General features: G+C 42.5%; 1 protein-coding gene across 13 annotated transcripts in view; it reads right to left on the bottom strand.

Moving 5' to 3' along the window:
- Window positions 1-15,174, bottom strand: part of EPHA5 (EPH receptor A5) — a 209,888-nt gene that overhangs the window by 179,538 nt on the left and 15,176 nt on the right. For all 13 annotated transcript variants that reach the window (XM_075421269.1, XM_075421270.1, XM_075421273.1 and 10 more), the window contains exon 2: window positions 14,721-14,785. In XM_075421269.1, coding sequence (XP_075277384.1) covers window positions 14,721-14,785 — 65 coding nt within the window. The remainder of the gene's footprint in view (window positions 1-14,720; window positions 14,786-15,174) is intronic.

Genomic DNA, 15,174 nt, shown 5'->3' on the forward strand with positions numbered 1-15,174 from the left:
AAGGTGCACAATTGTATGGGACCTAAACAGATGCACTCATGGGTCCTGATGGAACTAGTAGATGAAGTTGCTAAGCCATTATCCATTCTATTTTGGAAGTCATGGTAGTCCAGTGAAGTTTCCACTGACTGGAAAAGCAGAAACACAACCCCCATTTTTAAAAAGGGAAAAAAGAAAGACCTGGGGAACTACAGGCCAGTCAGTCTCACCTGTGCCGAGCAACATCAGGGAGCAGATCCTCCTGGAAACTACGCTAAGGCACATAGAAAAAAAGGAGGTGATTGGTGACAGCCAACATGGCTTCATTAAGGGCAAATTGTGCCTGACAAGTTTGGTAGCCTTTTACGATGGGGTTACAGCATTGGCGGATAAGGGAAAAGAAACGGACGTCATCTACCTGGAATTGAGGAAAATATTTGACACCACCCCACACAACATCCTTGTCTCTAAATTGGAGAGACATGGATTTGATGGATGGACCTCTTGGCAGATAAGGAATTGGCTGGATGGTCACACTCACAGAGTTGTCATCAATAGCTCAATGTCCAAGTGGAGACCAGTGACGACTGGTGTGCCTCAAGGGTCAGTACTGGGACTGGTGCTGTTTAACATCTTTGTCGGTGACATGGACAGAGGGATTGAGTGCACCTTCAGCAAGTCTGCCGACGACACCAAGCTGTGGTGCAGTCAACACACTGGAGGGAAGTGATGCCATCCAGAGGGACCTGGACAGGCTTGAGAGATGGGCCCATTCAAACCTCATGAGGTTCAAAAAGGCCAAATGTAAGGTCCTGCACCTGGGCTGGGGCAATCCCACACACAAATACAGGCTGGGCGGAGAATGGATTGAGAGGAGACCTGAGAAGGACTTGCGCGTGTTGGCTGACGAGAAGCTGGACATGACCCAGCAATGTGTACTTACAGCCCACAAGGCCAACCATATCCTGTGCTGTATCAAAAGAAGCGTGGCCCAGCAGGTCAAGGGAAGTGATTTTGCCCCTCTGCTCCACTTTGGTGAGACCCCACCTGGAGTACTGCATCCAGCTCTGGAGCCCTCAGCACAGGAAAGACATGGACCTGTTGGAGCGGGTCCAGAAGAGGGACACGAAGATGATCAGAGGGATGGAACATCACTCCTATGAGCAAAGGCTGAGGGAGTTGGGGTTGTTCAGCCTGAAGAAGAGAAGGCTCCGGGGTGACCTTATAGCAGCCTGCCAGTACCTGAAAAGGGTCTGCAAGAAAGCTGGAGAGGGACTTTTTACAAGGGCATGTAGTGATAGCACAAGAGGTAATGGCTTCAAACTGAAAGAGGGCACATTTAGATTAGATACAAGGAAGAAATTATTCACTATGATGGTGGTGAGGCACTGGAACAGGTTGCCCAGAGAAGTTGTGGATGCCCCCTCCTTGGAAGTGTTCAAGGCCAGGTTGGATGGAGCTTTGAGCAGCCTGGTCTAGTGGAAGGTGTCCCTGCCCATGGCAGGGGTGTTGGAACTAGACGGTCTTTAAGGTCCTTTCCAAACCAAACCATTCTACAATTCTGTGATTTTGCTTACTTACATATTTACTGTAATATGAGAGAAAACTAGTTCAGTTCTCAGATTTAAAACTGTGTAGAGCAGAGAAGAAAGTGAATTTGCCAAGTAATAGCTTTGGTCACAATATTGTGTGTGAAAAAGTCGTTTTCACTCTATTTTCTCTTTCCTGCTCTATTTTTGAACAGACAAAAGAAAGATCAGAAAAAAGGAAAAGGGACAGTGTTTTTTAAAGGCAACAATCAAGACCTTGCTAAGTTTGGCTTCTTCCCAGTTCAAGAAAACACAGGATACCTATGGCACTAGCACCCATTTTGGGTCTCAGTTGCTTGCTTTATCCTTGATCAATGGGGGCACTATGTGGTCTTCCAGCAGACACAGATGCACCACGGAATTTGCCTGAGAAAAGCCCCTCTCATACAAAAAAATCTCAACACAGATTCCGTCTTCTGCCAAAGACCCTCTGAGACACCTGGAGAGATGCACAAGACCTTCTACACATCCTGCCTCAGTGCGGTCAGCCTCTGCAAACAGCAGTGAAAACACCCCAGGTTAGTGCTGGAGGAGCTAACGCTGCAAGCAGAAAACCTCAGGAGTAGTGCTGTGCTCAAAAGGGGCAGGGAAGAAGAGTCATTGAAAGCTTTACCTGGGTTAGTGGCATCAACAAAAATAGCTTTGCAAACACCAAGCAAGGGCTGCTTAAAATTCCCTCCTTTCTCTCCAACACCTTCACAGCAAAAGCCTTTTGCAAACATTATGCAGGCCGCATCATAACCAAATTCCCTGTGGGTTAAAGACATCTCCCAGTTCAATACACTGATACGGCTCTGAGAAGCAGGCTCTGCCAGACTTAGTTACCACGACTCCAAAGGACACAGTAGCTCCTGCCTATCTGCACAGCCTGTCCACATCGAGACCACCCTTCTGAGTTAAATATACCCGACTCTGAATAAGCAGCATTTTGAAACTGAATATACAGGGCTTGGGAAGCTGAGCTTACAGTCTGCATAATCGCCACAGATATTCAATTATCATTAAAATTAATCAGTAGGGCAACAACCAAATCCCCGACAGGTTTTGATTCTCGCAGTCTGGGTATTTACCAGAATTACTCTGACACTGAGTCACTGGGCTCTGGCCAACAGGCACAAGTCGCTCCTTAGCGCACTGCAGTTTCCTTCACACTGGAACCATCGTGACATCCAACATCAGGAAAAGACAAGTACCACTCAAGAAAGGAGACGGGTATCTGAAACCGTGCAAAAAGGTTTGATTTGGTCTAAAAACCATTTCCAAGTCAACTATTCATTTTGTTCCTGTTCAGCAGCTGTACTCTGCCTTGTTGTAATTCTGCAGCAGAGCGACTGCAGCCACTGCTTTTGCAGGGAGGCACCGACCTACTCGCAGTCACCCACCCCATCACCTAACACCACCTATCAGTGACCGCAACTCCTTTATTTTCTGATCATCTGACAAGATATCCGATTGACAAAACTAGCAATTCTTTTCTAAAACTTCATCATTTTTAAGTTGATTCTCCCACCACTACAACCAAAATCATCAGGGCTTTGTCCAACTACTGTATTAATCAATATCCGTATTTTTAAGGTTGTAAAATATCCTCCAGAAATAGCAGCAACACAAAAAGCAGACATGCTGCCATTGAAGTTAACTACACAGGAACATTCAGTTATTCAATCTGGCATCAAAATAAAGCAAACAGTAAACCAGAAGGAGATTGTGTAATGAAGTGACTTTATCTCACAGGATTATACTTGTGGTTACGACTTTAATTGTGTAGTCTAGAAGGATTTGCGACAAACTGAATAATCTTGCTTTACTGTAATGATTTGTAATCACAACACTGGATACAATTGACGGGCTTACTATACATTTGCATTGCAATCAACTAAAACAGTCAGTGCATGCCCTACAATTTGTAACAGCGCTTAGAATTATGTCTTGCAAGGAGCTCCAACAGCTGCCCAGTCAAACTGTTCGGAGGTTTGAAACGAAGGCAAACCTCTCCAGTGCAAAATCTTCCAGATTTTTGAAGAAAATAAAGCTAAAATAAACCAAAACTGTACACCCCCAAGGTTTCTGAACAGAAGACCAAAGGCCACATTTTTGTTATCCTTTACTGTTGACTGAATCAAGAGCAAGCAATGCTGAGCAGACATCGTATTTTCATGGCCCTCAACTTCAAGCGACAAACTTCAGGAATGACCCCTAGGTTCCAGAAGGAAACCAGGACAACCACATCATCAGTGCTGTAACTGGAGTTTGCACGCTGCGTATGCGAAGACAAATCACCCCAAAAAAACCCTAAAAATAAAAACAGAGGTCCCAGTGAAAAAGTCTGCCAGCACAGGCAGAAGGTGCTAGCTTTTCTAAACAGCTGGAGGAAAAAATAGCAAGTCTAAGGCCCCCTTTTGAGAAACAGACAATTTTCCCATCCCACTTTGTATCTGCTGGGTATAGCTGGGTCTTGGGGATATCATCGCAGCAGGACCCCTCCCTGAAAGCAGTACATCTGCATCACAGAGAAACTCCAACACCTAAAAAAAAAAAAATCAATTAATTCTGAAAGATTACTTTCAATAAGTAGGTATTTAAATTACAAAGTCCTGTCATCACATCCTCTCTCACCCTGCCCTCACTCACCAGTTCTTGGTCTAGCTCACAGCCCAAGGCAAGGGAGGGGCCGACTTGAGCAAGAACACCACCAAGCCTGCAGCTCTTCCGCACAACCGGAACAGAACTGCAGACAGATTAACAGTGCACACCAACATCTCAAATCACATTAAGAAACCCTCTGTGCTATCTCCTCCTGCCAACTGCATCTTCTGCACAGCGTTACGGACTGTCAATATTACAGAAAGAATCATGTCTGTTATAGGAAGACCTCTGAAGATGAGGGTCAGGTCTCTTGCCCCAAAATATTTTTGCTGAAGCCAAGTAAGAATTTTTATAGCATAAATGCTCAGTCCTTCCCCCCGTTCAGAGCCAAAAGTTCTCAGCTTTGATGCTGCAATAAAGCATCCCAAGGAGGGTAATTATCCACAGAAAGCACATACCTTTACAAGCTTCTGGTTTATCTTCTTTCATCACAGTAACAGATCTACAGGACACCATTTTCTGTGTTTCAATATATAGGTAGTTCATATACACCAAAATCAATACGATGCACAGTCTTAAAGGGCTAACTTTTCTAACAATTTAAACACACATGCTTAAAATAGAATAATTTTATTTTTTCTACTGTTTATTTTGTTAAATCAAAAATTCAGTATAATCAAAGCAGTGGCCTGGCACTTGCTGGAGTAATGAACACAGAAGAGAAATAAGCAAGAATATACAAGTTAAAGGCTTATCAGAGCATTTTGGCAACAACAATGTACCTAATACTACTTTCCTTCTTGGAAAACAGCAAAAGGAGGCACATCAATGGCTGTGCTAGGTGTGCTTCAGCCTAGTCTGACAGATGCAGTTTTTAGAAAGCCACCAGCAACGTCCACTCCTCACCATAACCACCCCTCTCTGGGGAGCTGCCCCAGTGGTGCCCAGCCCAGCAGGCAATTCCTTGTCCTCCTTCATCAATACGCTGATGCACAGCCCCCCAACTCTTCTTGGGGGGGGGGGGGTGGACAACACTTGCTTCCAACCAACTCCCAGAGCCTGATCCTGCCCCCTCTGCAGCTATCTGGCAACTTGCCCATGGATTATTCCTTACTAAGATCACCAAGATCATACAGGGATAGGTGAGGATCAAACTAACATGCAAGTGTCATCCACTTCTAACTCTAAACCACTACTACACCACTGATGTGTTTTCAGTAAACCATCCTGAAATAGAAGCAAGGAACAGTGATTTCCTATTACACATGGAAAAAATAATTGCTTTCTCCCCTAAATGCTCACAACTCCCCACAGGATGGCAGGGTCTTTATTTTTTAAGGGTTTTGGTGTGATTTCTCTTCCCCCAAACCCTCTGACCAGGCAGGGGAAGCAGCAGCCACTGTTCAGCCCACGGGGCACAAATAACGCATCATGGTGGCTTGGCAGCACACAATGTCACAGTGGTAACGCAGAGACGACCGATAGCCAGGTGTCACCCGCATCCCCTTCAACAACGCTTCATCATTTGTGTTGGGAAGAGCCTAAAAACTGGTGAGAGGAGCTACCACTTTTCTTTGGAGAAGAGTTAACACACAACCCCTGAAAGGATGTGTTTGCATCCATGTGTACTCCTGGTACTTAATCTCCAATCTGTTTTGCCACAGTATTTTCAATGTTAAAACTGACAGATCTCGTGATTACTGCCTTCTTTAGCCAAACACACTAAATCATAGAGCTCAACATGCTTTTCCCCCTCAAAACGAAGACATCTTAAGGTAAGTTAAGACTATAAAACCAAAATATCTTGAGGCAAAAAGAGCATCCACCTAAAATACCAGCATTTTCTTTTGCTAGCAAAAAACCCAGACCCACCCTCTCCTTTTGTATGTGCACACAGCCTTCAGCAACCAAAAAACATCCCGTTTTTGTGACCAGGACAAGCAGAGAAAGAACATGATGCTGCTGTTTTCAGTCTCTGAAAATCCTGAACCGTTCCCATTAATAACTTGCAAAATTGATGCAAGTTTGTTCTAACCATCCTAGAAGTTCAGCTGCTGAAGTATTTCTTGAACAGCCGCATATCAGGACTTTGCAGGAAAACAGAAGTCAATCAAAAAGTTATCCTTACTCATTTTAAGCTAGGTAATGGGTCTTCAAAAAAGCCCTCCAATTTTTATTGTCTTCATTCACTATGCAATACACAAGGCAACAACTGGTCATGAATACAAAAAAGCAGCTTCCATTTTAACATTATTTTCAGGAATTTTGCATTTAATGTCTCTCCTTCTAAACAAACTTGCCATGTGTTTCCCTTTCTGAAGTTAGCATTCATTTTATTTCATGTTTTTTGATCTGGCTTTCCTGAATGAGTAACATGAAAATAAAACCAACTTTCCTCTATTATAAGGAAGTAAATAAATCAAACAGGACTTCAGCCTTGAATTTAGTTACCCAAATAAGCCATTAACCTGAATAAATATATATATGTTTTCAAATGGGGCAAGAGCAAGGCCAATGCCTTTTAAGTCTTATAAAAGGATTATGCAATTAAGCGATAAGCAATCCACTGAAACATATATTTCGCATATGAAATATTGTAACATACTACAAAAATTCATCAACATAAGCTATCATTCTAATTCATGTTTTATAAACCCTGGGCTGTTGCATATGCATTCTGTAATAGTAGTATTTTCTTTATTCTGCAAAGCTTCAGATTCTCCATGACAGCACTACATTTATACACGTTAATTGTACAGTTACTAACTGTTGGATACCAATATTTCTGAAATTTGAACAAAAGTAACAGAGAAAACAATGGTTTTAGAAGATAAAGCTCTTCAAAGCTCTTTTATCCCCAAATGTAATTCCTAGACACTAGAGAAAAAAAGACTTTTTAGCATGAAAGGGGATTACTGTTTGCCCAATGAGCTTGTGTGAAGGAACCTAATGCTGACAACTGTATTTACAAAATGGTATACTAAAGGATCAGCCTTCATTTCTTCTACGGTGGATTTTCAAGACCAGCATAGTAATATATTATTTGGTAATAGAGTTCTAGCCGAGATAAAGATTTGGTTTATTCTTAATCTTACTAGTATTAATTTATTTTACAGTATCTTAGAGTAAGCATTTTAGATCTCCTTTAATAAGGTCTATGCCTCGCCAGATGCTGCTCCCAAATAAAGGCTTGATTCATGTACAAATCAAAGTGCAGCTAGCTCAGGGTCCAGGAGCACAAGCTTAAGAGCATTCTCAAACGGAGTGAGAAGATTTAACTTCAGATGGGAAAGAAGATTTGAGAAAGGACATGAAAAAAAAGGTGAGGCTATTCAGTGAGAACTGATGTCTACCATGAGGTGCTGTGGTTTAAAAGCAGCTACATACCATACTTAATCTGTTGCAGGCATCAGAGGATCAGATCTTAAATACAGGATGTTGAATGAATAATGAAAATATGTTTTTTAAGCAGGGCAAGATTGAAAAAAAAAAAAAAAGAAAGCTCAGAAAAACAAAACAGATCTCACCCTAGACAGAGTCAGGGCAAGGTTTCAAACAGCAGGGCTTCACATGTAGGGCTGGAAAAGACCAAAACAGATCAGCTGGTTTGTTCCTCCAGAAGACATGAACTCTTCTTGTCCAGAGTAACAGAGATGATGGTTTGACCTGCTGTCAGAGGCCTCCTGTGAAAGAAACATCTGCCCCAAAGATGCACCAGTAGAAAACACTTTCCATCAAATTTAAAGTGAATCAGCTTAGCTGAAACAAATTCTATTTTTCTTCTGCTACCCATCGCCAACCTGGGCAAGCAGTTATTCCTTTCTTCTCTGCATCCCTCAAAGTGGTTGTTGGCCAGTCCAATACCTTGTGCTACACCCAGCTCCATCAGGCTTTCCATACAAGACCTATCTCTCCATTGCAAAGCTGATCTCTTTAGATTTTGATCAATATATTCAAGGTCTGTGAAACAAAAGCAGCTCTACAGCACTGGCAAGGCCACCAACTCACCAGGGAAATCCACCAATTTTAACAGTAGTCAGCTAGCCGAATTCCACTCCCATCAACTCCACCATCTTCAGTCTCACTTTAGAGCTTTCAGAGTTTCAAACGTGAACCCAATACTGCTTTAAAACACAGTTTAGCTCAGTTATCACAATGGTCCTGCACAACTGCATTATTAACTTCTGGTGTCCTTTCAGATCCAAAGCTCAAGCTCTTTTGTTATAATTTTGCTACACAATACAAGCACGCATGAATCACTCTGGCACAGGCAGCATAACCAAAAGAAAACACATCATCATGGTCCCATGAGATATGAGTAAAAATGACCGTAAGCACTTGAACAACTAGGGGTAGGGTCACAGAAGATGGAAGTTTACATGTATACATACTGCATTTTACCTTAAGGAATTCTAGTAGAAAACAACCCCCCCCATATATTTCAACTCTGTCAAACTCAACATCATCCCATAAATTCTTCACGTAAAATGACTTTATTGTCTATATAACAGAAAATTTTTAGTGCTGCTTTGGTTTTGATTACTCAGTTTACTGCAAATACTCAGACGTGCAGCATGTTTCTTACTTACCTGCACATGCACAAAAGCATGTACATATAAACAAAGCAGCCAAATTGCAGGGTTTTAAGGTGTCACTAACATATTCTTTTCACCTACTCAGGTATTACTTATTTCCATCATGCTCCCTGCTGCAATATGAATTGCATTCTTGCCTTGTTAGTATATCCCCCTGATTCCTCTTCTACATCGGTCACAGCTGAGCAGCAGCATTTGCAGCTAAAAAACCACAGGCTGCCAAAAGTACTGCCCTGAAAATGCCAATTATAATCATAGCTACATGACACAGCTCAGTGGTGCCAAGAATCCTCCTTCTCCTTTCACTACCCTCTATCCCACCCCCTTTGTTTTATTTCTATCCCTGCGGGCAACACTGCCTCCAATCCAGGATTCCTGTATAAAATCTCTATCTGAACTAAGATCGACAGAGAGCAACATGAATCTATTCACAAACTATGCTGAGCAATCTAAATCACCGTTATTTTTAACTTCAAAGAGGCACCCTAGGATACCTGCCAAAAATGATGCTCGCAAAAAAAAAAAAGAGAAATGAAACCCACCAACGTCCTACATAAATGAGAAGCAACTTGCAGAATCAGTCTGGCTGCTTACCCCTCAGCTTTCGTTATTTGGCCTTATTAACCACAAAAAGCAGGGGCAATTGCATTCCCTCTTGCCGTTCACATGCACCACATCATCTAGCTCACTCATTTTCTGCAATGAATAAAGAATTCTGAATACCACCATAGGACCAGGTTCCTTAGTATGTGTTTGTCTTCCTGTCTGAGCCTAAAAAAAAAAATATCCCAGCACATGGAGCGATGCAACGAGCCACAGCACACAGCCAATACCCCAAAGACCACAGAGGCTTTCCTGTTCTGTGCTACAGGAAGGTCAGGGAAATCAAAGGGAGGTGGAGGAGATAGGAAAGAACCCATCACACAAAAGCAAAGCAGGTGTGCAACACTCTGAGCTGGACAGAAAAAAAGAGTACTTCTAAGCTGTAAAGAAGTTTTAAAATAAACCCTGAAAAGAGGGATGGTCTGAAACAAATAAATCAGTGCTATTATAGCAACTGAAACAAAAATCAGACATAATCACTGAATAAATCAAGCCAGTAAAAGAAAGCACTTATTTTAATCAGTAAGTTTTGTAATTATCTGGATATTGTTAAAAGTGGCTGTGTTTTTACTTGGCCAGACAAAGTACAACTGAACAGCACAGGTTTACAGGAGTCTCTTTGTAGCTTCTTCCCCTGCTATGGCTTTGCAGGGAGTCAAAATGCATCACGCAGAGTCTCCTGCCAAATCAAGGGAGGAGAGGAGGCAATACAGCCTACAAACACTACCTGACCCACCTACTTGTCTCACAGTACTTACCATTGTTCCTACTTCTGTGAGCTTCCATATGATAAAACCTTATGTATAGCACAGGCAGTTTCTGTAGGTCAGAGCTAGTCTGTGCCACAGCCACATACAATGCACACATAAACCTCTGATGTGCCCAGTTGGGGTAACCCTAAGCAGCACTCCAGGAATAATGACAGAGGTGAAAGAGACTCACAGGCTTTGCAGACCTGCTGTCCAAGCACAGGTTTTAATGAAAAAGACCTGTCTGGTTTTGTTAAAGTGCTTGGAGGGCCTCCTACTACACAAGAGGGACCAGACTTCCTGATATAGCCTCTGATAATTCCAATAACCTCCTTCAGGTTAAAGAAAACTTACATGAGCCACAAAGCAACATCCAAATTGTCCCTTTGGCATGTAATAATAGGACCAATTCCAAACAGGATCAACTCGCAACTTGAGCTGCGAAAGGGACCATGCTGACCACGCTACATTGGCAGGGAGGGTCTCCTTTTTCTGAGCTCCATGGCCATGCGGACCTCACGAGGACTTCGCTCATGCTCTGACAGATGTAACTGCAGGTTTAAGAACCGATGGCACAACTGCTGCAAGCTGCTGAACACGCACAGCCAGGGAAGGCCTCCTGGGGCAGCCAGGAAGCCACACTACCAGGATTCATCAATCCTTCAGAGCAAAGCAGCAGAGAAGCAAGTACCTTCTCCTGTACAACAGCCAATTGTTCATACCAGGAGACATTGTTTCAACCCCCGCTTGGCCACAGCATATTTCAGTCAAATTACTATGCAGCTATGGTGCTTTATTTGGAATTACAGCCATGAAACAGGTCTACCTCTAAGCCTAATCTATCTCCAGAACGGAAGGTCAGTCTCCTTCCCATACACCGCTGCTTTCATTTCCGAAGTTAGATCACACTTCCCATTGTGTTCAGCAAAAATGAGGTGAGTAACAGGCAAAATGAGAGAAGCTGGACCTCCCTGGCACATGGAATGTCTTAAGGCTTTAATACACAAAAATTACCACAGCACACAGCCATAACAGAAGTTTAGACTATGACACCAACAAAGGATCTGCCAAAATCAAGCTCATTTGGCTTGACTGGACCTCTACCCCTCATTGTTTCGATGAGGTTTTTTTGGGTTTTGTGGGGAGTGAATTAAATAAATGTAGAAATTTGTTTTCAAAACCTACCAGCTCAAGCCTTTGTGATACACAGGTAATGTCCACGCACTCCCATGCAGCTATAAAGACTAAACATTTGCTTTCTTTAACAGCAGCTGTGCTCCTGGTGCAATCTACTACTTCCAGCAGGTGTGATTCTAGGAAAAAAACTGTTTCCTTAAGATTCATAATAAAAATCAAGTGGAGAAGCGGCAACACCAGAGAGGTGGAAGGCGGCTTCGAAAGCTAATGTATCTTCACTTGTAACTATATCACTATTGAAATTACAACCAAATACTTGAAAAGTGACTAGACTCTGCAGGATACTATTAATAGCAATAATAAAATACCATTCATTAAAAAGCTTACTTCAGCACATGGTCTATATCTACACACTGTAGTGTTACAAACTGTGACACACGACATTTCTGCTACTTTTCGTGATGGGGGACTGTGCAGACAGATACACAACCTTCCAAAATATTCCCTAAGAGGACATCCTGACATAGAAAATTTGTATGAGAATATCTCAAAACCGAACAGCTTACATATCTCTGATCTCAGTCAAAGCTCCCTCCTTTTCCAGATTGAAATTCTGAAGTGAGAGTTACTTAAAACATTTATACAAGGTAGATCTTTTAAAAAAACTAGGCAAACAGAGTATGACTGCAGCATAGCTGATTGCAGTGCAGATAAGGGAGTTAGAAAAGTAAGTCTGGAAAGAATCTTTTCAGTAGTTGTAAAATACTGCAAATATAGTAGGCCTTTAAAGAGACAATTGGGCTAACCTCATGAATTTTCATGATGTCCCACAAAAACAAAGAAGATTAATAGGAGATTTCTAGAAATTCAAAAACCAACTGCCTGATTCACTTTTTATTTGTGGAATTTAATTTAATGAAAAACTCCTCCCTTTTGAGTCCGTAACTATTAATTTGGCATTCATGAGTGCACTTCCAGTTGCTGTTTAGAAACTGAGCTATTAAATATAGAAAGGTTTCTCTAAATAATGAAAAAAAACACAACTGAGGCTTTTGCACAGGATATTTAGCTTTTCATTAACTCATCTACACACACATCCGGTCTTGTTCAACATGTTTATCAATTATCTGGATGAGGGGATTGAGTGCTCCCTCAGCAAGTTTGCAGATGACACCAAGTTGGGTGGGAGTGTCGATCTGCTCGAGGGTAGGAAGGCTCTGCAGAAGGGTCTGGACAGACTGGATCAATGGGCTGCGGCCAATTGTATGAGGTTCAACAAGGCCAAATGCCGGGTCCTGCACTTTGGTCACAACCACCCCATGCAACGCTACAGGCTTGGGGAGGAGTGCCTGAAAAGCTGCCCAGCGGAGAAGGACCTTGGGGTGTTGGTGGCTGAACATGAGCCAGCAGTGTGCCCAGGTGGCCAAGAAGGCCAACGGCATCCTGGCTTGTGTCAGGAATAGTGTGGCCAGCAGGAGCAGGGAGGTGATCGTGCCCCTTTACTCGGCACTGGTGAGGCTGCATCTTGAGTACTGTGTTCAGTTTTGGGCCCCTCACTACAAGAAGGACATTGAGGTGCTGCAGCGTGTCCAGAAAAGAGCAAGGAGGGTGGTGAAGGGTCTAGACAAGAAGTCTTACGAGGAGCAACTGAGGGAAGTGGGGCTGTTTAGTCTGGAGAAGAAGAGGCTGAGGGGGGACCTTATTGCCCTCTACAGCTACCTGAAAAGAGGTTGTAGTGAGGCAGGTGTTGGTCTCTTGTCCCAAGCAACTAGTGACAGGACGATAGGCAATCGCCTCAAGTTGCATCAGGGGAGGTTTAGACTGGATATTAGGAAAAATTTCTTTACTGAGTGGTCAGGCATTGGAACAGGCTGTCCAGGGAAGAGGTTGAGTCACCATCCCTAAGGGTGTTCAAAAACCGTGTAGATGTGGCACTTCGGGACATGGTTTAGTAGGCATGGTGGTGCTGGGTTGACAGTTGAACTTGATGATCTTAGAGGTCTTTTCCAACCTATGACTCTATGATTCTATGATACTCAGGAATCTTCTCAACTCTTCAGGCCTAGTTATTTCTCTACTGATATTCCTAAGGACATTAAGATATACAGCAACTGTGCTTTGTACCATAGGAAAAATACCTAGAGGTGTTCAAAAAGGAAAAATCTTCCATTAAGAAATGGATACTGTGATCTTTATGGTGTACCATGGCATCAACACATTGCTCTGCCAGAGTGTCTGGCACTGGTTATTCTGACGCCCACACACACAAGGGGAGCAAGCTTAGTTCTTGGCTTTAAATCAATAGAGAAAAAATATTGTTATAGACTGACTGCAACAGGATTAGATCTTGAACTGAGCTGAGAATAAACTCAGCTCCCCACGCAGCTTTTACATCCCTGCCATAACCTGTGCCTGCAAGCACGCAGGCTGTCTGAATGAGGCTGCCATTTCCACAACCTTTCACCTACACAGAATACATGGAAAGCCAGATTTTAATTCACTGTGTAATACATATGTGCAGGGTTGGCTGCATTTCATATAAACATTGCCACCAATTTTAAGACAACCAAACTAGAGTCCAAGACAATTCTGCAGCCTGTTTCAGCTGGTGACTAAAACTCTGGAATAAGATGTTCCTGAGAGCTGCTTTATTGGAGGGCTCAGTCGTGCAGCATTTCCATCTTGGGATGCTTTCTCATCTCACATGGTGCTCAGGGCTCCCGGGAACTGACAGGAACACTCAACATCGTGTAGAAGTCAACCTTCTGAGCCAGTGTCAAAGCTCTGCTACAGTACAGCATTGCAGATGCCCCAGCCAAACCAAAGACCAAAAGTCACAGCAATTACTGCTTGCACAATGCAGTCAGGCCATGCACACACACTGGAGGATATTAATGCATCTAAACTCCAGCCTTTAATTCAGGTATCAAATTAGGAGGCCAGGTTCTTTCAATTCTCAGTATAGCTAACAGTAAGAGACAGACGCTCTTCAAGGTGCTTGAAACTCAGCTCTGGTCCCAGTGATATCAGCTCCCAGAATTCTATCATGACCCTGAAAAGTAATTCTGAATAGCCCTGTTCATTTAAAGCTAACAGTAATGTCATAGACCCTGTGTTTCAGAAGAAAAACTTCCAGAAAATTGTGTTGTACATTTATGCCAAAGGCTCAAAAAAAGAACAGGAATTTATAATTTTAAAAAAATGTAAGTAACCTCATGGATTTTTTTGGTTAGGGAAGGAGTGAGGGGGCTGACTTTTTTTTTTTTTTTTTAATACTTGTGGCTGGCTCTACAGCATAAATAAATCAATTCCCTAGCCACACAGCTCCATTTTTCCAGTCACAGCTTGTTGTTTTATTTATTTTTTTCCCTCCATTGCCGACAAATCACTCCAGGGATTTTTTAAACCCAGTAGTCTACTTTCCGAATGGAAATGGTGAGTATAATTTGCGAGAGAGAAAGCAAACAACAACAGAGACTTACCCCATTTTTTGGGTAGGCTATCCATCCTAGATCGCCCATTACTGTTCGTGAATCCAGTAAATTCACTGAAAATAAGAGAAAAAACTGTTAAGGAAGATGGATGGATTACAAACTTCAGTAAATATTTCAAGGCTTGGGTGACTATGGTAAACAGGCTGCTTATAATTAACCAAGGAAGTTGGAGTTTTGTAAAGCAAAATAACCATGCAATAACTCCTCTAATAATGAGGTCATACACTGAAAATAATTCTGTATATGTATTACTTTATTCCTTCGAGATCTGCCACTGAAACCAAGTTGCAAATGCACTAAACTCCTGTAAGATTCAGATCCTTCATGTTCTTAGGATCTGGTACATGGGGGCAATAAATACATAATGCGCACTGTGTGTTTATGTCTATGCATAAGACATACAGTATACAGGTATAGGCATATGCTCACAAACATCTATGTG

Source organism: Opisthocomus hoazin, chromosome 5 (genome assembly GCF_030867145.1).
Source record: "Opisthocomus hoazin isolate bOpiHoa1 chromosome 5, bOpiHoa1.hap1, whole genome shotgun sequence".
NCBI classification, from domain to species: domain Eukaryota; kingdom Metazoa; phylum Chordata; class Aves; order Opisthocomiformes; family Opisthocomidae; genus Opisthocomus; species Opisthocomus hoazin.